Source organism: Epinephelus lanceolatus, chromosome 3, assembly GCF_041903045.1.
Source record: "Epinephelus lanceolatus isolate andai-2023 chromosome 3, ASM4190304v1, whole genome shotgun sequence".
Classification (NCBI taxonomy): domain Eukaryota; kingdom Metazoa; phylum Chordata; class Actinopteri; order Perciformes; family Serranidae; genus Epinephelus; species Epinephelus lanceolatus.
The window spans coordinates 26,579,433-26,606,203 of record NC_135736.1 but is presented as its reverse complement, the minus strand read 5'-3'; the positions used below and the strand labels follow the sequence as shown (position 1 = coordinate 26,606,203).

The 26,771-nt window shown below is 41.1% G+C and overlaps 1 protein-coding gene across 7 annotated transcripts in view; it reads right to left on the bottom strand.

The window, feature by feature from the left end:
* Positions 1–26,771, bottom strand: part of lrba (LPS-responsive vesicle trafficking, beach and anchor containing) — a 236,340-nt gene that overhangs the window by 5,062 nt on the left and 204,507 nt on the right. For 4 of the 7 annotated variants that reach the window (XM_033624965.2, XM_078166195.1, XM_078166194.1 and 1 more), the window contains exons 47-54: positions 23,958–24,125; positions 16,746–16,835; positions 13,888–14,080; positions 11,901–11,966; positions 10,041–10,196; positions 7,186–7,353; positions 1,184–1,285; positions 720–916 (exon numbers count right to left, since the gene is read on the bottom strand). In XM_033624965.2, the coding sequence (XP_033480856.1) occupies positions 720–916; positions 1,184–1,285; positions 7,186–7,353; positions 10,041–10,196; positions 11,901–11,966; positions 13,888–14,080; positions 16,746–16,835; positions 23,958–24,125 (1,140 nt within the window). The remainder of the gene's footprint in view (positions 1–719; positions 917–1,183; positions 1,286–7,185; positions 7,354–10,040; positions 10,197–11,900; positions 11,967–13,887; positions 14,081–16,745; positions 16,836–23,957; positions 24,126–26,771) is intronic. The other 3 variants (XM_078166196.1, XM_033624967.2, XM_033624968.2) reach the window with 3 other exon arrangements.

The window sequence follows — 26,771 nt, the reverse complement described above, 5'->3', positions numbered from 1 at the left end:
TGCTTTAGAAGGAACTCTGGGAAACTCTACAAGCTTCTAAAACCATCATTAGTTTCTCTTAAAGACACAATAAAGTATTCTGCAACCTGCAGACTGAACACTTGCAACTTTCCCCTGTGATGTTAATACAATCAATCAGCGTTTGTCCTCCTGCGCTCATTAATCACGTCTTCTACGAGTTATATTTGTGGCTTTGTGTGGGAGCAGGCTGGTTGGCAGGTTGGGAGCCTGGGCACGAGAGGTTTCTTAATAGGAAACAGGCGTGCGGCTGTCTGTCAGAGCTAGCTTACATTTCCCAGGCCAAACCGGAAACAAAGGGTCGGGAAACCAAAGGCAGTAGCCGCTATCTTGTGTCACTCTAACCACGAGGGAGGAAATGTGGGAAATGGGGAATGTGTCGTCTTGTGCTGGAGGGTAGTTAATGGTGTTGGTGTCCAAAGCTGACCACTCTCTCTGGAATGTTCTCTACCACTGCCGCCGATGCAATTTGACCTGACAACAGGGCTGTGGATCAAAAGGACCATTTCCTCTGGTGTATGCGTGTTAAAGGGAATAAAAGAGATTTCACCCCGAGGCGTGCAGACCCTTACCTTTCTCAAATCTCAACCCGTAAGAAAGCCTTTAATCAGTACGAGGACTTTCTACCCTGATGTGGTGCAGACATACATGTGCAAGTGCACTTTCACATGCATGCTCACACACATATTAAATTTCCTCACCTTGATGCTGTCTTCCACCTCCATGTGTCCCAGCAGTTTGCCGTTGACAGTGAAGTGACAAAACTGTCCCTTGTCGTAGTAGATGATGCAGTGTCCTTCGGTGGAGGACTGGATGAGACGAGGACGCAGGCAGCGCTCTGGGCTCTCCAGGGTCCGCAGCAGGTCCCCATTCATGGAATGGATCAGACAAGGACCCTCTGAACAAACACAAGACAATGAGGTGCAGTTAGAAAAAGCAGGGTGATTATTTTACTTTAGGCAGTGTCTTTTTGTTAGAAACTTACAATTATTGTATTAATTATTAATTAATTAATTTATTGCATTTATATTTATACAGCATATCCCTTTCTTAATTGTTTATATTTTTCTTGTATTTTTATATTATTATGTTACACATTGTTACCTTGGGGATGAATTAAGTATTCTGAATCTGAATATTTTGGACATATTAATGACAATCTCACCTTTGCAGCCACTTATGACGAGACCAAGCTCCGCACACACACTCGCACACGTCACTTCACAGTCATGGCCCGTTAAGATGGCCCGCGGTGTGGTAAACTCTGCTAGGATAACACAAACAACACAAAAAGGTTTGTATACTACAGAGGAAAAAAAAAAAGCATCACAAAAAATGCATTACCACCTTTGGTCACTAGAGGGAGTGAAATGCAAAAACTCTTAGTAGGCTCATTCCTTCAGGCACCAGCAATGCTGACAAAAAGAATAACTTGAGCATTAGAAGATGGAGGCAGTTCAATCCAGTAAATAAGAAAATGAACAACCAAATAACAACACAGACAAACAAAGTATGAAACAAAAAACAAAGAATGTCAAAAGGTTGTTAATTATTTCAGCTTTTCTATTCTAAGTGTAAGTCGTTGCTCAGGCTTTGAGCCCGCTATCCCGCACATACATTTCTCCCCTCAATTCACTCTCCCTTTCCAACACTTGTCACCCTCCGCCTCTCCCTATCTTTAAAACTTTCGCCCCCTGACTGCCTTCACTGGATCCAGATGTTTCTGCACTACAGAGAGACGGAGAGCCAGGGGGAGCGAGAGTAAGTTATGGTCCAAGTCATGAAGTTTGTGTGATTTTGTTTTGGTTTAAGCTGTCAGGGCGAGCGACAAAACAAAATCGCCTTTTACTTCTCCGTCTGTCTCCTCTGTCTGCAAGGAAATGCACACTCACATAGATTTGTTGCGTTATTACATATAAATCAAGTGTTAAAAAAAAAAGCAGATGGATTCATTGCAGGCAGTCGTTGTATCTAGACATTTGATTGTTGTGTTAAAGTGTTTATCTGGTCGACAGCATGTAACTAAATGTAGCTTTGCAGTTAAAAAGCAGAGCCGTGTATGTGTGTATCTATATATAGCGACGAGCATCCCTGAAGTGGAGTGTGGAGTTCATTAGGGTTTCGTGTCTCAGGTAGGGGGTCTTGACTTTAGTGACCCCATCCTCTTTGCTGTCACAGGTCAAGTTCAGCCCAAAATGAGGAACATAGGGCAAAGACACTCAGCACGGGATTCACGTTTAAATCCTTAGTGACACTATTTTCCAAAAATACTAGCGTGTGAACCAGAGACAGCTCCAAGGCAATCTCATTTAAGTAAAGCAGTTTCCAATATAGCTCCCCTCTTACAGTAAATGCCAGTGATATACACTGCTTTTTGAGCTCTTTTGAATAAGACGTGTAGTTTCTTGCTGACTTGGCCAAACCATTCAGAGTTTGTTAGTGCAGTTTCTCACTTTAATTCAATTATGTGACATAAAACTCAACACAGGGTCACTAATAAGACAGATACGTTTTCTCCCACAAGCCACAGCTACTGTTAAACCTTAATTAGATTAAGCAGAAAGACTCCATACGGACCGTACTGCTCACTGAATCCTCTCGTAAAAAACGCAAACTAAAGGAAAAGCTGAGACCTAGTCATGTGTAAAGATGAGGTCAGCAATGTTTTACCCCAATAAAACAATCTAATACATACAGTAATTAGAATATTACAGAGTATAAGGGTCATACTTCAATGGGAAAAAATATTCTTTATGCATGTATGATCATTAAAATGTTAAAAAACAAACCAAAAAAAAAAAGGTTCAACGCTGAATTTGGAATCTGCTAACTAAAGAATCTGTATAATTTATAATCTATATATTTTTTGTTTTGCATTTAACAAACAAAATAACAACAAAAAACGAATAAGTAACCCACTTATAATAATAAGTGACCTCATATTTTCTAATGCACGTCGATTGTTTAAACTCCCTGCGCCCAGCTCCTCTGTCCACTTTGCAAATACGCACCAGACGCTTAAACTCTGGTCACACCAGGTCAGCAGCCTAGACATCTACATTTCATTTAGTTAACTGGCTAACTTATGACCTACAAGCTGCTGGATTAAAGCATGATGTTGGATTTTGCTCAGAGAAGATCAATAAAGCTGATATATTGGTGTATCAGTTAACCTTTTCAGCCTCGGCCCGCCATTTGGTTTGAATTAGCGCCACATCTGATTACAATCTTATACCTGTATATGACTAAAGCTGGGACACTGAGGAGGGTATCGGCTATCTAGACATGTGTGGACAGAGTGTGTGTGTGTGTGTGTGTGTGTGTGTGTGTGTGTGTGTAGAGACTGGATCCAAAAGCCAGCTCCATTTTGGATTCTGTTCAAAGTTTTTAGAATAGCCACATTTCTCACCTCCCTTCTCTTATTTTTTTATTGGCAAAAGGTGATGTATTAAGTATTCATGTATCCATTTGGCTAAGAAGCCCATGAGTCTTGAAATGTGTTAAGAATTTGGATGTCAATATTTGAGTGTAAGTCATTAAACTATCAATAACGTAAGACATTAGTTTCTCAAAAGCTAAATCTCAACAAATTCAATAAAGGAATAAAGAGGATTTTAGATTTGATACTGGATCCAGACTCTATTAATGTTTTTAAATCATAAACCTATATGTGTGTGTTTATGATGAATATATGCCAAGATAAATGTATACATGTTGGTAAGTGTATATTAATTAATGTATTTATGGTAGTTATTCTCAAAAATCACTGCTGATTTTAAAGCTAAAGAATATTTTAATCTTCAGAGTGTTCACTTCATTTAAAACACTAGAAATAACGTATATATAATATTACTAAATAGATGCCTCATTGAACTGGTTTCCCCCTGTGACCACCAGGTGGCACTGGTGTCTGTGACTTCTCCCTGCTGCTGTGCACGACAACAACATGTGCCTGCAGCAGGAACCAAGTGTGCATAGGTCAGCGTGTACATGTGCATATCAGCCACTCAGAGGCATCTGTGTCAAGGTTATGAAGTGTGTGGGATGTTCACAGGGCATTACGCATGACAAGGAATGTGTGTGTGTACGCTCTCATTCCACTGTATGTGGCGACTTTAGCTTGAAAGTGTTTTGTTTTTGGAAGAGGAATAAAGAAATGTCTGCTGTCTGTATGTATTTTGTGCGTACATGTTCGTGTGTATGTGTGTGTGTGTGTGTGTATATGTAGCAGAGCTTCATGTCTGGGAGAGCCTCCTGCGGTCTGGGGCAATGGAGCATCACATTGTGGTGGTGAGGGGTTGGGATGACGACTGCTTTGTCTGCTCCTCTAGCTACAGCATGGTTACTGCACTGAGCTGACTGAGGCTATACTCACACACACTCACATGCACACACATACACTTACAAGAACATCTACACCACATGCATTGATACATAGGCACAGCACCCCTTTAGACATGTCATAAGTCAAGAAATCAATCAGAATACAGTCAATTCCTTGAATACGCAGTTAATTTGTTATACTCGAGACACAGAGTACAGTACAGATATCATTAATCACTGCATCATGCATTGTTCCTCTATAAGGAAATTGAAATTTTTAACATGATTACAACAAGTCTCTAAAGAAGTCACAGTGGCTACGGTTACATGATAGCTTCTCATTCGGAATGAAATAAATCTGAATGAAATCATTCGGAATTAAAGTCTTTCCAGGTAGTTTACATGGGAAATATTCATTCAGAATGAGGGTTTACATGGGAGATCAGTTCAATCGCCTTTATTCAGGTCTGTGCAAGGTTTGGGGCAGGGAAGGTTTCTGATTGGATAGGGGGCGGGGCGGATGTTACGTGTTTACGTTTACCGGAAGAAAACACTGTATAGTCCTCGCTCCGGATAATAAGATGCTTGACGACGCCGTTCTTAGTGCCTTTTTCGGGCGTGTTTTGCTTATATTCTTGAAGCAGCAGTACGACAACAACCTTGTTCTGCTAATGCTTTGTCTGTTGAGAAGGAAAAGGGAGGTAGAAGACCGTGCTGTGGCGAATGGAAACTGGTGAGTGCAACAAGTCCGACTGCTCTATCTCAGCCCGTTGCTATGCAGCCCGTTGCTATGCGCGCTATATACGTCATCGCGCCAGAAGGGCAAGGAAATGAGCATGCGCAGAAAGACCGGAATGAACTTAAAGAGGAATGAGTGTATACATGCACACAAAATTCTTTCATTCGGAATGACGAACGGAATAAACCACCCCCTTTAATCGGATTTAATTTTCAATCGGAATGACCGTTTTTCAATCGGAATGACCGTTTTTCAATCGGAATGACCGTTTACATGACCACTTTTAATCGGAATGGCCTTTCATTCCGATTAAAAGTGGAATTAAACTGTGCATGTAAACGTACTGAGTGTTGCCAAAACGTCAACTGATAGGATGAAATCTAGGGTCAGCCATGTTGGATTTTTTTGCCGATATCCAATATTTTCCAACTCATTTTGCTGATATATTCTCATATCTTTTTCCAACTAATAGCAGAGAACATCAAGTCCCTCTTGCATTGGAATAACATACTATAATACCTACTCTTATGACGACCCGCTGGCAGATTCAGACATAAAATACAATGCTTTTAAAAACGTACACATTCACTGGGCAAAATAATAAACCTTTTTTAACATAGGTTACAAGTAGAACATGCTATATTTATTTTTAAGTAGCATTTTTAGACAAACGTATAAATTCATCCTACTTAATGACACTTGGATGATGCTCTCCCTGAGATAATCACAATATTTCTGACCAAATATCGATATTGCAACGAAATTATAAGGTTGACTTTTAGTGCTTTTACTAAATATTTACACAGTGAGATGTTGATAAATAATCATCAGTAACGTGGATATAATGACTAAGTGTGTAAAGGCAAATAATAGAACAGCTAGAACAGTCTGGTAAGCTCAGGAAATTACATCACTGTGCTGTAATGGAGCCTTTAAAACCAAAAGAAGACCATAATTAGGCTATTATAACATCCAAAATCTAATTTGGAGTCTCATACCAGGATACTGAGATATATCAATACAGTGCCCAGCCCTAACTTCAACAAACTAAGGCGCATAATTAAAGCATATCTACAGAAATGTTAATTTTGGGCTGATGCAAAGCTTTTATCTGTCTATATCCCTACTTACTGTCATGTTGTTACATTTTGTATACTCTCTGTTGAGCAAAATAAAGTGGTCACAAACAGAAAAACATGATATAAAATGAGAGAAGTGAATGCAATGTGGTTTATGTTCACCCATGTTTTTCAGCTCACAAAAGTATTTGTTCTTTCTTCATATAAAGTTTGGAAATGCCTGCGAATTAACTTGTGGGAATACGAAAATATTTTTCTCGATTCCAACATCCCACATCAGCCTACATGAGGTAAGTGACAAACAATCATGCACGCTGTCTCCCAAATCAGAAACCAATGTGTCTTATTAACCAAATCGCAATTTGTCATAAATTTCAGCCCATTTGTAATGGATCACTTAACAACATGTACGCCAATCTAAGCTGGCCAAATTAGCACTGAGCAGGCTAAGGGCTGAGCAATGTGTGCGCGAGGCTTTGATCATGGCTAATGCCATATGTTATGGTAACGTAAGAGAGGCCCATGACATTTTTCACTTTTATCGACTAGCGTGACCCCGTGGCCCTCGGATGGTGGTGAACTTTCATGTGCTAGCCGACGACCCCCAACATCACGTTTAACGTCTCTAAGTGGCCCTCACTTTCACTCACATTAAAGACAGATTCCCTCTCTCTCTCTCTCTCTGTCTCTGTCTCTGTCTCACACTCACACTCACACTCTCTCACACACACACACACACACAATATCTGGTCTCACAGAAACTCACACACAATCTCAAACACATTATCGAAAGCTGTTCCTGCTGCAACAGTGCTGCGAAATCCAATCTGTATGCAGGAGGCCTGGCCTGGTCAGACGAAACTAGTTGTTACTTTACAGAGGGAGGCCGTAAATCACACAGTCACAACTGTCTGGGAGAGTGAGCACTCAGAGAATACCCGCGGATGTGTGTTTATGTATGTGTGTGTGTGTGTGTGTGTGTGTGTGTCTGCTCACGTATCAGGCCGGTGTGGCATGTGTACTTACTGCCTGGGCTCTCTCCAATGCTGTTGTGCTTTCCGTTCCAGTACCACAGCAGCAGGGTGGCATCTCTGGACCCCGACAGGACGTAGCAGTCTCCTCCGATGTACGACTCAGAGCGAGCCAGGCACGTCACAACGTCGCGATGCCCAAACACTATCTGCGTCAGTTTGCCTGCAAAAGCACATAAATATACACACACACGAATCAGTATTCATCACCTGATAAACAAGAAAGGACTGATACTTTCATAAATAGATTACAGCACTGAAACAACATAAGATACGATTGTAATACATAATTTCATATTGCACTTAAATAACAAAAACTGAGTATGAATTTATTGCGACTTCTTCGGCGCTCCCACCATGTGTTTGTTGATCATCTGTCTGCTTGGCTAGTAGTTCTACAAGCTCCGCACAGAATCAGACGTCTACTAATTCCCAGACAAGAATAAATATTTGTTTCAACTCTGAGTGTGTGTGTGTGCCTATGCACATGCAGTGCGCTCCATATGTATATATAAAGAGGCTAATTGCTGTCAGATTTCCAGACCACAGCTCCACTGTCTAGCTGTCTAATACTCATTACGCTCCTCATAGTGTGACCTCTGCAGTCAAACAGCAGATAGTTTGGAACACATGACATTTCTGCCCGGGTGTCAAATAATCACTGTCCATCAGATAATTAAGCTGTATCTCGGTGAAAAGATGATGGCTGTTATGAAACTGGGCGGGTCACTGACTAAACTTCCCAAAAAGAACAGAGACATCAAAGATGTAAAATGTTTGACATCTTTATAAACACTGAAAATAAGTAATGATGGCTGCAGCAATAATGGCTACCATGCAGCTCACACTGAACACACACACTCACGCTGCTCACCGACGCACACACTTGCATGCACACAGACAAATTAAATTGTGTGCACACAGGCGTATGAGGCTATGTGTTTGGTGCACGTGTACCAATCAAGTCTTGTAATTGATAAAATCCCCCAGTTCTTTAACCTGGGGGCTTTAGGGACCTCAGTGGCAGCTGTTGAGCGTGTGCGATTAAAATGTGTTCACGTTCCAGTCGCACACCCCGGTGGCAGTCGCACAATAGAGCTATCTCTGTGCTCCCATCCCTCCTTCCCTCCCTCCTCTATTAAAGACAGGGAGGCCCTGGCCTATAGAAATTGAATCGGAGTGTGTTGTATAGATGTGTGTAGGACTCTGAATGGGGCATTGGGAGAAGAGTTGAGGAGCGGGGCACACAGATGAAGCTTCAGACAGTTTCATTTAGGACCCCTGACTTGATGGCGTCGGTTTGTGTGTGTGTGTGTGTGTGTGTGTGTGTGTGCATAAAAATGTCTGCATTGCATGTGTGTATGCAAGTATATGTACAAAGTCAGTGGTATTCAGGCTCACACAAGGCCACTGTGAAGAACTGTACAGTATGTTCAAGTTGGGTGAATCAAGAAAAACATTTTTCAGGTTAAATAGGATTTACTGTACTTAGACACACATTATCAGCATTTACAAGTACTGCTCTGGAGGAAATGACTCCACTCTAATAAAAAAAAGATAAGAAGAAACTTAATTTATCCAAAAGAAAATGGTATTACAACTGCTGCAAACCAAAGTGGGGAAAAAACTAAGATAACAATAAGGTGCATATCCTAATACACCTACCACTATCAGGTTAACAGGATCATAACAATACAGTTTAACAAGTCTCGCATTTGTACTGTTTATCCTTGGTTTGTTTTCTTCTCTTATTTTTTATGATATGATGCCTGGCTGCAACTAAATTTCGGCTGGCTAGATAATAAAGTTTGATTAGTATCTTAAAGAAATGATGCAGCTCAACTGTTACAACTGACCTCAAAGATACAAGGCTACAATTAATTATTGACAGCGAACATGTTTTAACCTGGCAAATATAAGAGGAGAAAATAAAGAGCAAATAATTGTGTAAATTGATATAAATTCCACTGGTGCAGCTACAACACAATGCAGTACAGTAAAGCAGGGCACACCATCTGTTGAGACTGTATTGTTCACAGTATTAAGAATGTAAAGTCTACCAGCGGCTGCTACAGGCTGCTATGTTCATTGCACTCCACAATATAAAAGTGTTGTTGATAAAATAAAAAAAAACATACTGATGATGTTTTTTTTTGTCTCATTCAGAGGGTTACTGGAAGTGGAGTGGAGGTAAAAATGAAAAGTTTGTCCTGAGGATGGTGCTAGAGGAAAGGCCATGGGGTTTATTAACATTAAGAGGTCCATCCCTTTAATAGTATTATTATCTCCATCAAATTAAAGGAAATGTACCCATTATATTTTGATATTAGTGCAAGAATTAAATTAAATTAAAAAAACAAAACAAAAAAACATCCTGATGTGGCTCATGGGGTTCGTGCCAGAAACCAATCAGCAAGTTGGAGATTTTGAGTAAATTTATTCTGCTGCAACAAAAAAAACAGTGCAGTGCATTTGCACTTTACAAGCCGGAAAAGTAGAGGCTGTATTTAAATTACAAGCACTCAACAACTGCATTTATGTTTTTGTCTGCTGAGAGCTGGACATAAAGTCACTGAGAGTACAGATCTGATGCCAAGGGTTAAGTGGCAGAGGAAATGTGCATGTAAAGACTCCAGATATGGTTTACCCAAATTATATAGTGATGTATGGTTTGGAATATGGCTGCCTTATTTTAACAAAGTTAAATATGAAGTAACAAATTTACAGCATGTAAATACAGGTCTAGGTCAATGCATGCATGGGATCAAATTGTTAGGAAATGAAGAAGCATATTTGAATACTGTTTCTAAAGAGCCTGAGGGGGAGAAGTGCAAAATGATTTTTCAGTACCTGAGTCAGTCGAGTAAACCCGGAAGCTCTTGTCCCAAAAGCCGCACAGGAGGATGAAGCGGTTGTCGGCTGTGATGACGAAACACTGTGAGCTGATCTGAATGCTTTGATCCAGCAGGTCTGAGATCTGACGACGATGACTGCCCACGTTATTGGCTAGAGAAGAGAGGACAAAATAAATCAAGCAAATAAAAAAATACACGTTGGAAATGTACAGATGTAAACAGAAACATTAAACCCAACACACAGGTTACTGTTTTCATATATCAGCGATTTTCAAAGTGCTCGCACTCAGATGCACCTCCACGTAAAGTGCACAGTGCGAAGAAGATTTGTGAGAGAATACATAAAACATCCTGGATGTTAAGTTTACAGGACTTCACATTTTCCGTGAGAGTTTAAGAGTAATGACAGAGCGAGCACGGTCAGAACACACACTGCAAATTCATCTTGGATGTGTAATTTAGCCAATGGTTGGTAAAAAAAAAAGCAAATTTATTGACATTCTCTCTCCCGTAAGTGCTATCTTTTTTCTTTTCCAGAGAGATATGTCCATCGTGAAGTATTTTTTATGTGGTGGGGTCACAAGCACTGGAGAGCAGGTGTCGGAGAAGATTGTCTAGCATGCAGACTGAGAAAGTCCAGCGTACCTGCTGAAACCAATATTTCAACCCATTTTTAACATTTCCCAACGCCACAGGCGGCTCAGCACTCATCCTCAATTTACTGTGTTTAGCTCAGACTCCTCCTGGAATGCAAACAGTGTAAATATATGACTGACAAGCACAAAAATCCCCTCTACCTCCCCCGAAACACACACACGCACACATAGAAACACAAAAATATATCATTTAGTATGTTATTTATGTTTTAGTGTTTAGTGAAAATGTGAGATGGGAGAAAATGTCAGCAAAAATATTGAAGATTTATGGGATGAAATTAGCTTGAAAAGTGTGCTTTCAATGGCACACGCCCACTATGGAGCTGTCATAAAAACACGCAACATAAATACTAATGCACAGATTTCCTTTATTTTGCCTGCACTGAGGGGCAGTGAAGGAGAGAAATACTGTACATGGAGATAAAGATGAATATGTGAGAGCAAACCCTGGTTATTGTCAGTAGTCAAGTGTTTCGGAAAAAAAAAAAACGTGTGGAAATGGTCCGGTGAGACTCGGAGTGACCACAACGTTCACAGAGAAAGAACAGCCCCCCTTTTGCAGATGTGCGTGCAATTGTGAGAGGCTGCAGGAAAAGCAACGGAGGCGAAAGGCGGGAGCAGATAGAAGTGGCTCGTCTCTCCCTGCTCCACCAGTGCATCCCATACATCACTGCAGCTCGGCACTCTTCTCCTGCTCATCAACAAGTCGTGAAGGATGAGAGGCGCCCATATTGTCCTGACAGCCGTCCGCCGTGCATTCTCAATCACACATTATTACCACATTCATATTCATTTCCATTGACACGCGTCCTTTCCCTCCGCTCAAATTAAACCAAAGAGGATGCAGAAAGGGAGGGAGGGAAGGGGACGATGGAGAGGGAGAAAGAGGGGGGAGTTGATGATGAAATGCCGGCCTAGGCCACAGCTCATTGCATTCCAATTTGCATGCAAATGGTTTAGTGTGAGAGCAGGGCCTATATCATGAGGAGTGAACTGGGGCAGAGGCTGAGAAACAACTCTAATCTACTGTCCAGGGACGCGGCGCTGCAGACTGCCATGAGTCACCAAGATGCCAGCAGGATTCATACACAAATCCGCACACAGGAAAAAAAAAAATCATTTCATGCATATATAAGCTCATGCTACGTAAAGAATACGCATGTGTGTGGACTCTTTTACAGCCGTAAATGACAGCATACCTATCAGAGGGTCAATTTCCACAGGAAGTTGGTACTGCTGGTCCTGCACCGTTGAGCTCTGATGACCTGACAGAGAAGAAGACAGATTGGATTAATATTGTAATCATGTGGCCTTGTGAAGTAGATGCCAGCTTTCAGTTCATTATAACACACTGAAAATTATAACCATAAAGTCACAGTGTCACCTGCCGGCCCAAGAGTTCTCCCGCAAATTACACATCAATTATGTCAAATAGCTTCCAAGGCCACACAGAATATGAGTCTTTATGCTAACTGCATGCTACAAAATGCATTTCTTTGCTCAACAAAGTCACTTTAGCTGGAAGCAACTGGAATATTTTGGTAAAATGATTAAAAACATGGCTCTAACAGACTTTTCTGTATTCAAGTGCAAAAACAGGAAGTAGAATTGCATTTTTTTCAGCATTTTGGCTTTGATTGCTGCTTACACCGTTTAATGCAGGGCAACAACTCACAATTATATTCATTATCGAACAAAGGTTTCATTTTTTTTAATTAAGCAATTAATTATTTATACTTCAAAATGTCTGAAAACAACAAAAAATGTCATAATGGCAATTTCCCAGAGCCTAAGTTGACGTCTTCAAATTGCTTGCTTCATCTGACAAACGATCCAAAACCCAAAGATACTAAGTTTACAAAAATATCACACATAGAAGAGCAGCAAAACCTTTGAATCTAGTCGACACCTTTAAGAACAACTGCAATTTCTATTCAATTATTTATTTATTTACACACATAAAATGTTTGGGGGGTTTGGGGGTCCTCAGCTAGAAAATTTTAAGCTTTCAACACTTCATTTCCTGCATTCTTGTGAATTTTTATGCACCAATTCCTGCCCTTTTTGCATCAATTTATGGTGCAAATGTCTTTTATATTTTTATTTAGGGGGGCAAATGTTCTTAATATTGAGGTGGGTGTGTCCCCTGTGTCCCCCCTGAAATCTACACCAATGTCTGAGGATTATTTTGTGATTAACTGATTGTTTGTTTAGCTTATAAAATGTCAGAAAATACTAAAAAATGCCTGTCATAGCTCATTTTGTCTAATCAACATTCTATAACCACATAATACTCAATTTACAAAAATAAAAACTAGAGAGAAAGAGTGATCTAACATTACAGAAGCTGACTTAAATCATTCATCAAACCAAAAGTGTTGATTAATAACAGTATATGCATTGTCAGTTAGCTGCATCTTCTCTATAGGCAAAACGTAAAATGTGAATAATGTCTGCAACACTGTTGTTTCCAACACTCACAAACAAATTCCTCATTTTTATTGTTCGCATGCATCCCGTTGAGAAGAATTTACAATGTGCACATATTTCCATTCTTATCTTTTATCTGCTCTAACAGCTGCACAACAACTCCAGTAAATCCTCACAATTAATGAACTTCTTCTGAGCAGCACACATCTTGTTTATTACACCAGCTCGCTAAACCAATTAGGTTAATCAGTCTGGCCTGTGGTGTGCACGGATGAGGTTGTGTTCTCCTGAAAAGCGATCAGTCTTCATCCTCATAAATTCAGAGATATCAAATTTAATGTTTCTTCCAGGGGCGGGATGGATGTTGAGTAAATAAGGTTTTGTGAAGTGAGAGGCTGATGTATGGAGGTGGACGTGAGACCTAATGCTGGCTGCTGCATGTGTCACATTTGATACTGCTATCCAGGAGACACAGTCAACTGTCTCCCAAATCAACGTCCATCCCATGGAGAAGAGACGGGTCAATTCTTGACTTGGGTAAATTAGACACCGAGTATGGAGGAGAGAGGAGAGAGCTGAACCGAGAAAATGAAAATGATTCTGTGGTAGTAGAAGATAGTCTCTACCTGCCTAAAATACCCTTGATGGTATTGTGAAGGAGAATCACAGTGGTGTAAAACAAATTCAACTAAATTCACCTTTTATAATTCAAAGCATGAATTCATGCAAATAAGTGCACGGACTCAGATCTCTCACCTGTCAAACCGTGCCACTTGTTGACTGCGAAGAGACGGTTGGCTGTGACGGTGATGATAGCAGGCGACGTCAGACCTGGCTGGGTATTGGCCGCCACGTGGGTCACGGGAGAGTTGGATGGGAACTTCAGCACCATGATAACATCCTGCTGCATCTGCTCCGTAAACATCAGCGGGGTCTGCAGGAGAAGATACTGTTCAGGCCCCCGGGACGGACAACGGGACGCGGGGAAGAGAAGGTGGGAAGAGCCGAGATAAGGAGCGACAGACGAAGAGCAAAAACAGAGAGACGAGAGAAGCAGCCGCGGCCGGTGTTAGCGAGGGAAAAAACAAAGGGGAAAGGGAGGAAAGAGAAGGACAGAGAGAAAGTTAGGAAGCTTGAGCAGGACAGTAGTGAGCAGCTGTTCAGTAGTACATGTTAGAAAAGAGGTAAAAGGCAAGAGATCACTTTTGAAACAGCGATTCAGGATAATTGGGAAAGAATCTCAAAGAGGAAGATAAGTGCAGATTTTCACACTTGCAGCTTGTTTTAATATTTCATCGAGGGGACGGGCTGATGTGATTTTAGGAGTTTTAACAAGGTAACTAAACACATCAGACACAAATTATTGTTTTAGGCCTTCATGTGCAAAGTATTTTTATCTCTTTAAACATGTCTGGAGTCTGTCTTAGAGGGATACCTCACCCACACAATGACTATTTATATGCCAATTATTCATGCTGCGTTACCCGGAATTCGTGTAGAAAACGTTTTACCTCGCACGCCTCCAGTAAACGAAGACAGCGAGCATTGTTAATTACTCAAAGTAAACCGTATAAAACATATTTTTACAAACCCTCACACATCTTGTGCGTCATAATCAAAGTCTCATGTATCCTGTCATATGCTCTGTACTTTCCAAACACACTGCCTCATTGTCAGCCCCTGTCTGAACGGGACTATAAGTGAGAGCATAGATAAGTTTCACTTGTAGTCCTGTACAGAGAGGGGCTGATGACGAGGCAGTGCAGCGTGTTTGGAAAGTACTGAGCATATGACTGGATACATGAGACTTTGATTATAAAGCACGAGACGTGTGAGAGTTTGTAAACAGATGTTTTCGTATAGTTTTGCTGTTGTTAAACGCCGTCCCTGTGTACTGCAAGTAATCAACAGGGTTCGCGGTGTTGGAGTCTTCGTTTACCGGAGGCGGCGAGAAAAACGGAATTCAGGAATTCTAGGTAACACAACATGAATAACTGGTTTATAAATGGTCATTTTGTGGGTGAGGTTTTCCTTTAAGTATACAGTGGTACTTGCTTCAGACTGCATATTGCACATTGTGTATATACACCATGTGGGTTGTTTTAGATTTCCTGAAATCCATGTCATTCTTCTGAGTGAGACTGCAACAAACTCATGATTATCTACGATTGTAGATGTCGCACCAGGTGTTGTCTCCAAAAATGATGGTTTTGTCTAACCAACAGTCCAAGCCCCAGAAATATATAATGTGCAGGAATATAAAACAAGGGGAAAGCAAACTCTCGCTAAATGACTCAACTTCATCACTTATCAAACTTTTTCTTTAACTAATTTTCTGTCAACTGACTAATATAAAAAATCAAATAGTCATTTCAGCACTACTTCTATGTTTTACTCATGTTCACACCAAGTATAAAATGCAAATGAACTTAAGCTGCATTGGAATAAATTATATACAGTACATATACAGCACTAGAATCTGAATGCAGTCATAACAAAAAAGTGATTTCATTGGACTGTCAGACTGTTTCCCTGGTTTGACAGGAGTTCATATAGAGCCATTTACAAAGTGTTTGTACTAAGCAGCTCTAACACAGAGCCATTTTCCTCCTTGCGTGTAAAGAAGAGGAACATCAGTGTTAACATCGGGAACAGACCTGAGTAAATCCGGTGTGTCTGACAGCTAACCAGACGCTCTGACAGTATCATTACCACCAGCATGGGCAGATGCCGACACTCTGACAACACACTCACATGAGGGAAGATGGAGAGAAAGTAGAAAGCGAGAACATGTAAAAGCAATGAGAACAGGGCGTTCTTAGGGGAATGTGGAGGGGCGGGGAGGGTTAGAGAAGTGTTTGAATAATGGCGTCTGAATATTATGTTTGAAAACTGTGTGGTGAAGTAAAAATAAAAACACTTCATAGGAATGTGCGCATGAGCGAGGTGGATTCAAAGACGTAGCCTGGGTTTGTGTCTGCGAGTGCATGTGTGCACTGGGTGGTGGTCTACAGCCAGCTGTCAGCGCCACAGGGACACCACACTAATAGGGACTCTTGGGGCCTTGGTCCATCACAAGCAGGCACACTGACTGCACTCCTTGGCCCTTAAAAAGCCGTCACTTCACTGCTGCTGTTCATTGCTCTCCTTTGCTGATCTCCTCTTGCTTCCAGCTCAGGTAGAAAACCTGGCTCAGACCCAGGTTTCCGGCACAAAGCTGTGCCTTTCTCCTGCATACCTCTTACTAAACACACACGCACACAAACGCTTGTGATCTTTCCCCTTTCACACACACCTCTCTAATGATGAGAGAGGAGACGCTTTCAAACCCAAAACTGTATTTTCCCACAGTTGTTGATGGATAAAGAGAAGACACAAGGTAAATGAAAGGTGAAAAGAGTGAGTCAAAAATTAAAAAGAAGAGTTATATGAAGCGAAACAGAGTTTTACAGCAGTCAGAGGCGGCTTTAAACAGGCAGCACAGCAGCTGATACTGTAGCTCAGGTTGACCCATATTATATAGTAGTATTTTCCTCAGCACCATACATGCAGGTATAGTGGTTTGTGTGTGTTTCTATCTGATTGCATGTACTATATGTGCATGTTTTACTCACCACTTGCATGGCTGAACTTCGGGGTGGGTGTGGCTCAATGAGTAACTGGCAGGGGGTCTGTCCAAAACTCCTAATTTGAGACTCCACAGCCTGAGGGAAGGAAAGAGAGAGGAAGGGACAGCAAAGAAAAAGAGAAAAGAAACCACAATAAGGAATTAATTGAAAAGGCAAACACAAGCTGCATACTCTCAAAATAAGGCCTTAGTAAAGAGGTGTAAAAAGATCATGTCACACATCACATATAGGGACAAAAAATTCTATGACAGTGTTTAGAATTTTATATTTTAAAATTGCTAGATATTGTGACATAGCATATTTAAGAATCAAGTTACAGCAGTTGATAAAATAACCAATTACAGCTACATCGCACATGTAAAGAGATATTAAAGAGATAGATACCCCGGTAACGATATAATAAAAATATGGTTAACTTGTTTCAAAAGTGTCATTTTATATTGTAATATCACCCTTCCCCATATCATATCATGTCATATAATACAATGGTCAACAATCAAAGACTACTGAGTTTCCACAAAAAAAAAATAAAATAAAAAGATGAATACAAATGCAGTGACGGAAAAATGTATCTTCCTGTGTAGACTCTCTCACTGTGAAACTCTCTCTCTCTCCCTCACCCTCGCCCTCGCCCTCACACACACACACACAAACACACACACACGGGCGTGCCAATTTATCCTCCACAACCACACACAGAATCAGAGGAGGGTCAGGACAGGCGGGCTTGTAGGCTGGTTAGGTGGTGTTAATGAAGAGGTATAGGACCATAAATGTCAGAGCAGACGCCGGCCGAGCAGCCTCTGGACATCATCACACAGCTCACTGTCAGGCCAGCGAGCACAGGATGGAACACACCCACAGCAGTGTGTAAATGCACAGGCCTTCACCGGCAATACTCTACACTATCATACCATTATTATCTAGGATTACAACTAATTATTTTTATTATGGACTGAGCCGCTTCTTATTTTTCCCATTGATTTTCAAGTCTGTAAAATGGTGGAAAATCCTGACAAATAACCATCGCATTTTCACAGAGCTCAAAGCTTGTTATGTCTGACCAACAATGACAAATAAAACTGGGAAAAGGATCAAATGCTTGAGAGGCTGGAACCAGAAAATGTTGGTGTTAAAAAAAAGGGGGATTTGAGGGGTGGATAACAATAAACATATTAAGAATTTATACAAGAAAGCTGTTGTTTGTGCCTGCAAATAGTGACAAGAAAAAAAAAATCAGAACCATACAAAATACAGAAAGCAAAAGAGTACAAGATAAGTGTCAGCGGGAATTTGTATAACAAAGTTAAGCAGAAACTGCAATGAGTAAGAATATCTATCACACAGCCTGATAGATGGTTTATAAAAAGGACAGGCAGAGAGAAAAAGGCCAACGCAAAATTATGACAGACCCGTCAGTATGTTGGTGTGCACTGTGACTGGCTGTGTGGGAGTGACAGCTTGTGTTTGTATGGCTGAGACGTTTGAGCCTGACTTGGCGAGGGCTGCGAGAATGAGCTCATGGTTGAGGCCTGCATATGGTATTTCCATGAGAAAAAGGTTGGGAAAGTTAGTCCACTCATACCCATTGTCTGAAACTAACCAGAGACCAGAGAGAGGCGTAGCGAGGGAGCGATCTCCACTGTCTATTACAAAGTTTCATCTGCTTCTTTAAAGCCATGAATCACGCACTAAAAATGATTCTACATACAGTATTTTTTCATGTAAATGTAGAACTTAGACACCTAATTGTATGTATACTTTCTTCACTTTGCTAGCTCTGGTCTTTCCTTTAGCTTTCCCTTTCTTTACCTTAATAATCTTTTCGTTTTTTGAGCAGAACAACAGGACTAAATCGTCCTCATCATATAAACATACCACTGGCGATTATGATACATAAGCACTCTCTATAGCAGGCTAGAAAAAGTTTAAGAGGTGCATCCCATGCCAGGGTTTTTCCTGCACAGAGGAATTTTTGGACGTTTTGGCTAGCACCAGCACCAAAGGCAAATCACTAGCGCCATAATAATAAGAACTGAGAATAAAAATAGCAATTCAAATCCTTTCTGAATGTGTGTAATAGCAGCTGATCAAATAACAGTTAAACAAGCAGAACATAAACTTTAATATGACGTCTTTGACTTGCAGCAGTCAACTCCCCTCTCATCTAGAGCCGCTATATTTTACACATGTGGCTAACGCTGAGTAAGCCAGCTAAGCTGCATTGTTTTTACTGGGCCGCTGTGAAGCTAGTGCTAATGGAAGAGAGGACTTCCTGTGATTCCTCATAAAATGAAAGCCGTTTTATTTCTGGTGAAATTCTTAAATCACTGAATTACAACTGCAGCGTATTTTTGGCGTATATTGTCCAGCATCCTGCAACCCTCGCCTAAACTGAATGGAGTATTTCCGGTAAATGTCTGGACCTGATTCTCCAGACATTGACTGCCTCCCCTCTCGAACCTCACACCTTTCTCCCTCAAATAATAAATAAACTGGAATAAAACTGTTTATTTTTTCCTTAACAGGCTTTACTGTACGTGGACCGACCGTGCTGTCATGCATTGCCACCCTCCAGAAGCCCATTCTGGGCCAGAAAGAAACCCTAGCATCATGTATTCATGTTGAGAATGCAGTTGTAAATAATAAATAATCAAAAAATAACAAACTGGGTTCGATGTCTATGTTTCACACTATGGTATGTTGCAAAGCACACAAGAGGAGCATCAGTAAAGTCAGCCGTGTGGTTTGGTGCTGGCTCAACAGATCGGAAACTTGAAGAAGAGAGCTGTTAGCAAGAGTGTCTGTGGTTGTGTGTTCAAGCCAAAACTGCATTAACTGTATGTTGACCTAAACACATGCATGTGTGCTGGCATACTAAGTCCGCCACAGATGCTTCCATGATCCAGTATTTTGGGAAGACAGGAAGGTGTCTGTCAGAGAATCTTTATTTCCGAGGTGACGAAACAAGAATGTATTTTGTTTTTCTTCTCAGCACTAAATGAGAGATTGTTACTCTTGTATTTAAGACTGATGTGGTAGACAATTAAACTAGTTAAAATTTAAATAAAAGCCCTCTATTCATTCAGTTTTATCACAGACCACCTTTGCCCATGACCTCATCACTGATCATGGCCGAGAATCTTCACATTTTCCATCTCACCCACAGTTTGTTAGTAAGAGGACATCAGTGCATCATTCAAGGTCAAAGTGCCTCCCCTCTCCTCTGCCTGTGGACCGAAGCATTTTGCTAAAGCTAATGTGAGGAAGAGACTCCTCAAAGCCACTCAACCTATCTTCATTAAGTTCAGCTCTGACATTTATGAGGCTGTGGAACGCTGGAAAGTGGCCAAGTCTAGGTCAGCATGTCCTATCCCTATATGCCAATGCAATGCTCAGGTGATTATATGAGGGGCCATCCACAAGGCCAATCTCTTTTGGGGGCGCTGGCCCATGTCTGATGAAGGTTTTCTATACATTTAAATGGCTGTGACGCCCTCGCCTCAGATGTCCCAACCTGCCCTTTGATTTACTCAGCTACTTGACAAGATGGATTTCCATGTAAAACATGCTGCCTTTATGCAAATCAACCCGACAACACTTACATCATATATAGAATAAAAACTACAACAGCCTTGAGTAAATGACAAGCAGCATGGTGGGATACTCTGTATCTTTGGCGTTAGATGTCCAGACTAAGATGTGAAAAATAATTTTAAACACGGTGAAGGCCATACTGTCCAGAGAAAATAAACCAGTGGACTCTGTGTTTGGTGAGTGACTTTGGCTGAATGTCAAAGCAGGTTCACTCGCGTGGGTATATTTCCCGTCTTCTGCCGAATTACGCAAACGCTGTACAATTCAGACGGAGCTCTGTGTTTTGTCGCTGGTGTGAGAGGCTGTGGGATTTTCCATAATCACATGTGAAAGAGGGGAAGCCCTGTACAACGATGAGAAGGCAACGCAGGGTGTGTTTCTCTTTATACACTGAGAGGCAACACAGATGTGCATGCATGCCATGCACACGGGTACGCACGCATACACACAAATGCATCTGCAGACACACAGCAGTTCTCTGGGGGGGGGGGGGAGTAAGTTTTGACTTGCGGCGGAGGCAGGACAGGAAGTAATCATGGTTTTGAAAAACACAGCAGTGGTCTCCACAACATTCCCTAATCTGTGCTGAGATATTCCAAACTCTCTCCCAGAACAGAAATGTACACATAAACACACAACCGTGTGCATTTATGCTGATGAGCACACATAAATATACAAAGGTATACACATGCCAATGGATGCATGTATACATACACATGTGTATGTACAAACATATCAAGGTATGATCTATACAAAGTGTGTGTGTGAGGTTGGGCCGGGGCGGGTGGGATTTAGCGGCTGCCAAACGGCGTGGCAGGAATACAGAGATCTCAGCCCCAGTCTAATACCTTTTCCGACCCAAACATACACGCCTGTGACCCATCCCCCTGACAATGAACAGCCTCGGGGCCCGTCCTAATGCAGCCTAGCTCTGCCCAGACCACAGTTCAGGCTGAAACAGTTGTCACTCAGTAATGGCAGACTCGGGGGACATTTTCAGGCCCAAAGCCCTCAGTCTCAAAGCTCCTGTAGCCCTCAGCCACCCCCTGCGCCCGGGCATGACGAGGCCCAGGCCTGGAACTCTGTTTCCACCTTCTGCGCAGACAGGGCACGCTTCCTTCCGTACAAACACAGTTGAAGGAGAGCCTTGGCTGAGCTCACAGGGATAACACTGCCTGGGTTTATTTAACTAATTAAAGCGCTCAGACTGAGGGTGTTTATGAAAGGTGAAAGCAAGCAGACTGGACCTGCAGCATCAGAGGGGGAGTGAGAGGAGAAAACAACAAACACTCTTTTTTTCAGCTCTAGGTAGCGGCGCAAACATTGATGCTTTATTCATATTTTACACATACGTATGCTGAAATTGCTACATTTGCAACTACTTTTAACAATATTAATTTCAATATGATGCTGCCAGTGTTAAACATGGCATAAATGTTCATTCATACAACATTTACAAATTTAAATAGTCCATCGTCAAATCGATTTTGGGGAAAACTGGCAGAAAACAATGGGTACTGAAATTACAGACGAAGTGTGGGAAATCTGTATTTAAAGTATTCACAGTAGTTTGATGCGATTTAAAGTTGTACAAAGTTTGCAGTTTTCAGTCTCACTAAATCTTACAATATCATAAGCTGATAACTGTTTGGGGTCAGTTATTTAATTTCTATGCCAAGGCTTTTTAATAATGAGTTTCCCTCTGCCCCTTTAACCCCACCATTTGGAGTGGTTGAGCCTGGTAGGGTGAAGGATAGGTATGAAGCTCAGGCCATCTCTCTATCCACACTGCTAGCCAGAAATCTGCCGCTACAATTTTGGAAATCTGAGAAGCTCCCAAAGATTGATATGTGGTTGAAGGAATTGGGAAATGTTTTACATCTAGAGAAAATTAGATTAACTATGTCAAACAGAGAGGGACTCTCTTGGAAAATCTGGCAACCGGTCTGACTGAAAAAATGAAATGAATGGTTAATGGTCTGGCAGGTTAACTGTATCAGTGTGTCGTATGTAAATACCTTGTATTTTTTTTCTTTTACTGTTGTTTTTTTCCTGCACATTAGCTGTTGGTATGTGTGTTTTGCTGTATTACTACACAGATAACCAAAACTACAGTGAAATTAAGACCATATATTTAGAGGCATTCATATCCAAACTCTACATTCCTGCAGTCATCAGCAGGGAGGCAGGAAGTGCTCTTTTAATACCAGTCAAATCACATGCACCTGCCTTCGATGGCGTCCTGTATGTATGTGAATTTATCAATCCCATTGTCACTGGAACAGCTTGGCAGAAATAGTGGCATCCTGGTGATCCAATTTTGTGACTGTGTGTTAACCAGAAGAATGGGTAATGGGCTGAGTGTGGAAATGGCCGGTGCACCCTGGTAATGAATCTGCATGTGCCTGTGTGTGTGTGTGTGTGTGTGTGTGTGTGTGTGTGTGTGTGTGTGTGTGTGTAGCTAAAGGCCAAAGCACATCTGGATGGGAATTAGGGTGAATGAGGTGATAAATCAACGATCCACCCCTCATGTCCGTGATGCTCCAGTCACTGAGCATGAAGGGCAGCAGAACAGTGGAGGCAAAAGGCTGCTCGGCCGCTTGATGTACTCTGAGCTCATCTCCATTTAGACCGCAATGCTTTGAGGACCTTTGCTTAAAGGATAAATCTGGTTTACTACGACTTGGGTCTTATTCTTATTGTTCTGTCCATCAGTCCTGTTTGGGCCAGGAAACACAAGCAGTCAGACAGGTTTTAAACAAACCCCAAGGTTCGCTACTTTTAGTTTCACTTTTGAAAATAAAGTAGTCAAGAAGGCAATGTCACTGTGTTTCCAGATCTCAGCAATTAGTTTGGCAAGTGAGCTGTTTTCAAAGCCAACTGAAATGATGGCCCAAACTAAGATGTTGTAAAAAACTGGAGTTACACTCTAGGAGAAACCCTGTGACTACACTCCGAGAATAAAAATAGAATATGTTACACTTTTGGCAATACAACTTAGACGTCAAAAAAGGCTGATGGGAGCAGGGTCAATTGGCCTGCTGCTGGCTAGCTGCCTCTCGCAGCAGATTGGTGAAGTTGTCAGGCCAGTGTTTGGCTGTGGGCAAGCTAGCTGTGTTTTTTCTTTTCAGCGCTGTGTTTTGTGCGGTAGCTTTCGGGCAGGCCGGTGTAGCTTGTGTGTGCAGCCACTCAAAGTGAGGTGGATGAATAATGAATGAAAGCCAAGGAGGAGGCTTTAAGGCGTTAAAGTGGAACACTTGGTGGAGTGCTTTCAGAGGTATCACACGAGGGGAGAAAGGCTTTGCTCAGCAATACCTGCCAGTAGATTGTTAGCTTAGCTCTCCCAGGCCATTCTCAACCAATTTAACATGGTTAATGGCATCAAAAATATCCCTGAAATACAGATGCACTGGATGGACAGATGCTTTTATAATATAGTCAGATTAAGCATCCATTTGAGAGTGCTAACGCTCAAGTGTACTTACTGTAATATGCTGTTTTTCCCCTTACTCAGCATGATCTGTCAAGGGAGTTAAGTCAGCCGTGTAGTACATACAGTAAATGTGTATTTGCATGTACTGTATGGTGTATCAGCCTCACCTCTCTGAGCATGGGGTCGCTGATGGAGCTGAGGTTGACTGCACCTTCGTAGGTCAGATAGTAGAAAACATTGAGGGCCCTGGTGGCTTCAGGTCCCTGCTGCTTGTAGCCAAAGATCAGATCGATCCACTGGTGGAGCTGGCAGGACACAAACTCGCTCTCCAGAGCCTGTGAATGAAGGAGAGGATGGAGGAATACAAGTGTTTTAAATGTCAACAGATGCAGAACATTTAAACACCATACTCTCACCAAATGTTACTCTCTCAAACATGTTCTTCATCCCATTACTGAGCAGCAGTTACCACTAATGCCCCCTCAAAGAAGAATTCCTCAGAGAAAGCAGAATATCCTTCTAATTGTTCCAGTGACAGAATCTGCCAATGATTTCTATAATGAGCAAAAAGCAGAGTAAATCCATATCTGATCATATGGGAACATCAAAACATTAGAGATCTCTTGTAGTTCATTAGGGAGCCATTCCAGCCTCTGTCTTTGTTCTTTTCTCTGCTGGTTGTGGGCGGATAAGAGCACCGTGTTGCTCTTCCGCAGACGTCTCTGCCTTGCCATAACACTAAGACACAAGCCGTTTTCTCTCCTCATTAGCGAGCAAAGGAGGGAAAAACATTTATGGTTTCCTCATAAAAACAGGCAATTGTGTTAATTTGTGTAAAGCTGTCGCCTCACAAAAGCCCTCTAAACACGACCAAATTAGAATGAGGCAGCCCTTGATTGTCATTGCTGCCTTGTGTCACATTAATTTGTGACAAAACATTAGCCTGTGCTACACTTAAATGGCAATTTATATCATTTAAATTTTTACTGCAGACTGGCGCATCCCTCACTTAAATGTGACTTTCTGACAGCTCATTCTGCATCTAATTCTTCCCGACTCTCTTAATTACAACTTTCAATCAGGGAGGAAAGCGCGGGTGTAAAGGAGAGGGGAATGTGTGCGGTTGAGGTATGATGATGTTTTTACTGCGACTTGAACCTGAATTTTTGATGCCACGGCAAATTCCATAATCTGAACTGATGAGAAGCTTAACAATATAAACCTTGTGTGGATAATAGTCATAACATTGATTCCTGGGAAGGAAAAAAAACTCAGCAGACAAAGATATAAAAAGATTTTTAGGCTCAATATATGAAAAACATACAAACACACTAATACAAAATGTGTCTTAAGCCCCATGTTAGAGGAATGTAATTATACACACATCACAGTGGGTGCAAAGCTATTGGAAAACATTATTGATTTGTGTTGATAGCCGTCTGTACTCTCAACCTATAATATCATTGTTTGTTAAATATAGTGTATTTTAACGGAAAAATACAATGCATGCTGTGTTTGTTCTATTAAAATATATTTTTAAATGCACAATATGTTAATGTCTCCTTTCACCTATCTATTTTTATTTGAGATCTTTTTTATATATATTTGATGTATTACTGTCTCTGCACTTCCTCTACCACCACACCCGCAATCATAGAATCAGCCTACTGCTGTATTTATATAGTTGTGGTAACCATTTTTAAACATTTTGACCTCATGAAGATCCAATCGCAAAGAAAATGAAGCAGGATTGCAATAATTAGACTGGTTTCCAGATTCATTAGCTTGACTGTAAAACCTTGAATCAGTTCAAGGCGTGATCGATGAAATATCATTATAGCATCACTGCTTAGTAAATTTGTGGTTCAGAGTCAGTGGGCAAGAATTACTTCGTAGCACTGTCTATCAAAAATCAAACTCCAAACTCTCAAAAGCTGAGATTGAATATCTGGTCGAACTGCAAATCCTGTTTACTTATTCTTTGATGAGACAGTTCTTAAAATAAATCTGGATTTTGCCAGCTATAGATATTCTTATTCAAGCAAAGGTCTTGTTTGCTTGCTTGTGTTTAACATTTAAGAGGGTTTGGAACAAAACACGTTAATTTCTCTTAAAGTAAGAAATTACAGAAAGTTGCTTTGGTAACGATTAAGACAGTTGGGTATTTCATTGGCACTGGTATTGAAAAAATCGAATGTAAAAATCTAATGTAACAGGGCTGCCTGCAGGGTGCCCACGGTCATGGAAAACCTGGAAAAGCCATGGAAATACACAACCTCATTTTCCAGGTCTGGGAACATCATGGAAGTTTTGGAAAAGTCATGGATTTTTTTTTGTGTGTGTTAAAATTTCTTGTTACTAACCTTCCATGTAATGTAGCATAACCACAAATTTATTTTATGCAGATGATGACGTGATGTAGCTCACATATGTGCCGATGTGAGACAATGTTTTGACCCTCAGGTATGTCTCTTGATTTTCTCCCACGTCCTATCTCTCCGTTCATTTAGGTCAGCTAGCTGGGGTTGTGTTTGTATAGAGTTTGAATCTCATATGTCTGAATAAGAATAAATATAATTAAAGAAATAATGTTATAACAGTGTGATTTAACATGTAGGTTCATGAATCCCAAAGTTTCCATACTGATGCAGTACTACTTTAAAATTGGACGGCATTTGTGAGATGAGCAATGCTTGTTTAATACATTGTGAACAGTCTTATACATTTTGTTTTGGGTCTTTGAAAAGCTCTATTTTGTACATGAAACTGTGTGGGAACCATGAGTCTGGTTCATACCTTTTTTATATCATAGCTGTAGAACTAATCTGTGTACACTGTATGTTTATGATTATTACAGACATTGGTATTTTGGACAATGCCCCATTTAGATGCAATCGCTGCTCTGAGAGCTGTAGAGTTGACAAAATTAGCAGATAGAGAGAGATCTGTCTATTCCTTTCCCCTCTGTGTGACTCACATGA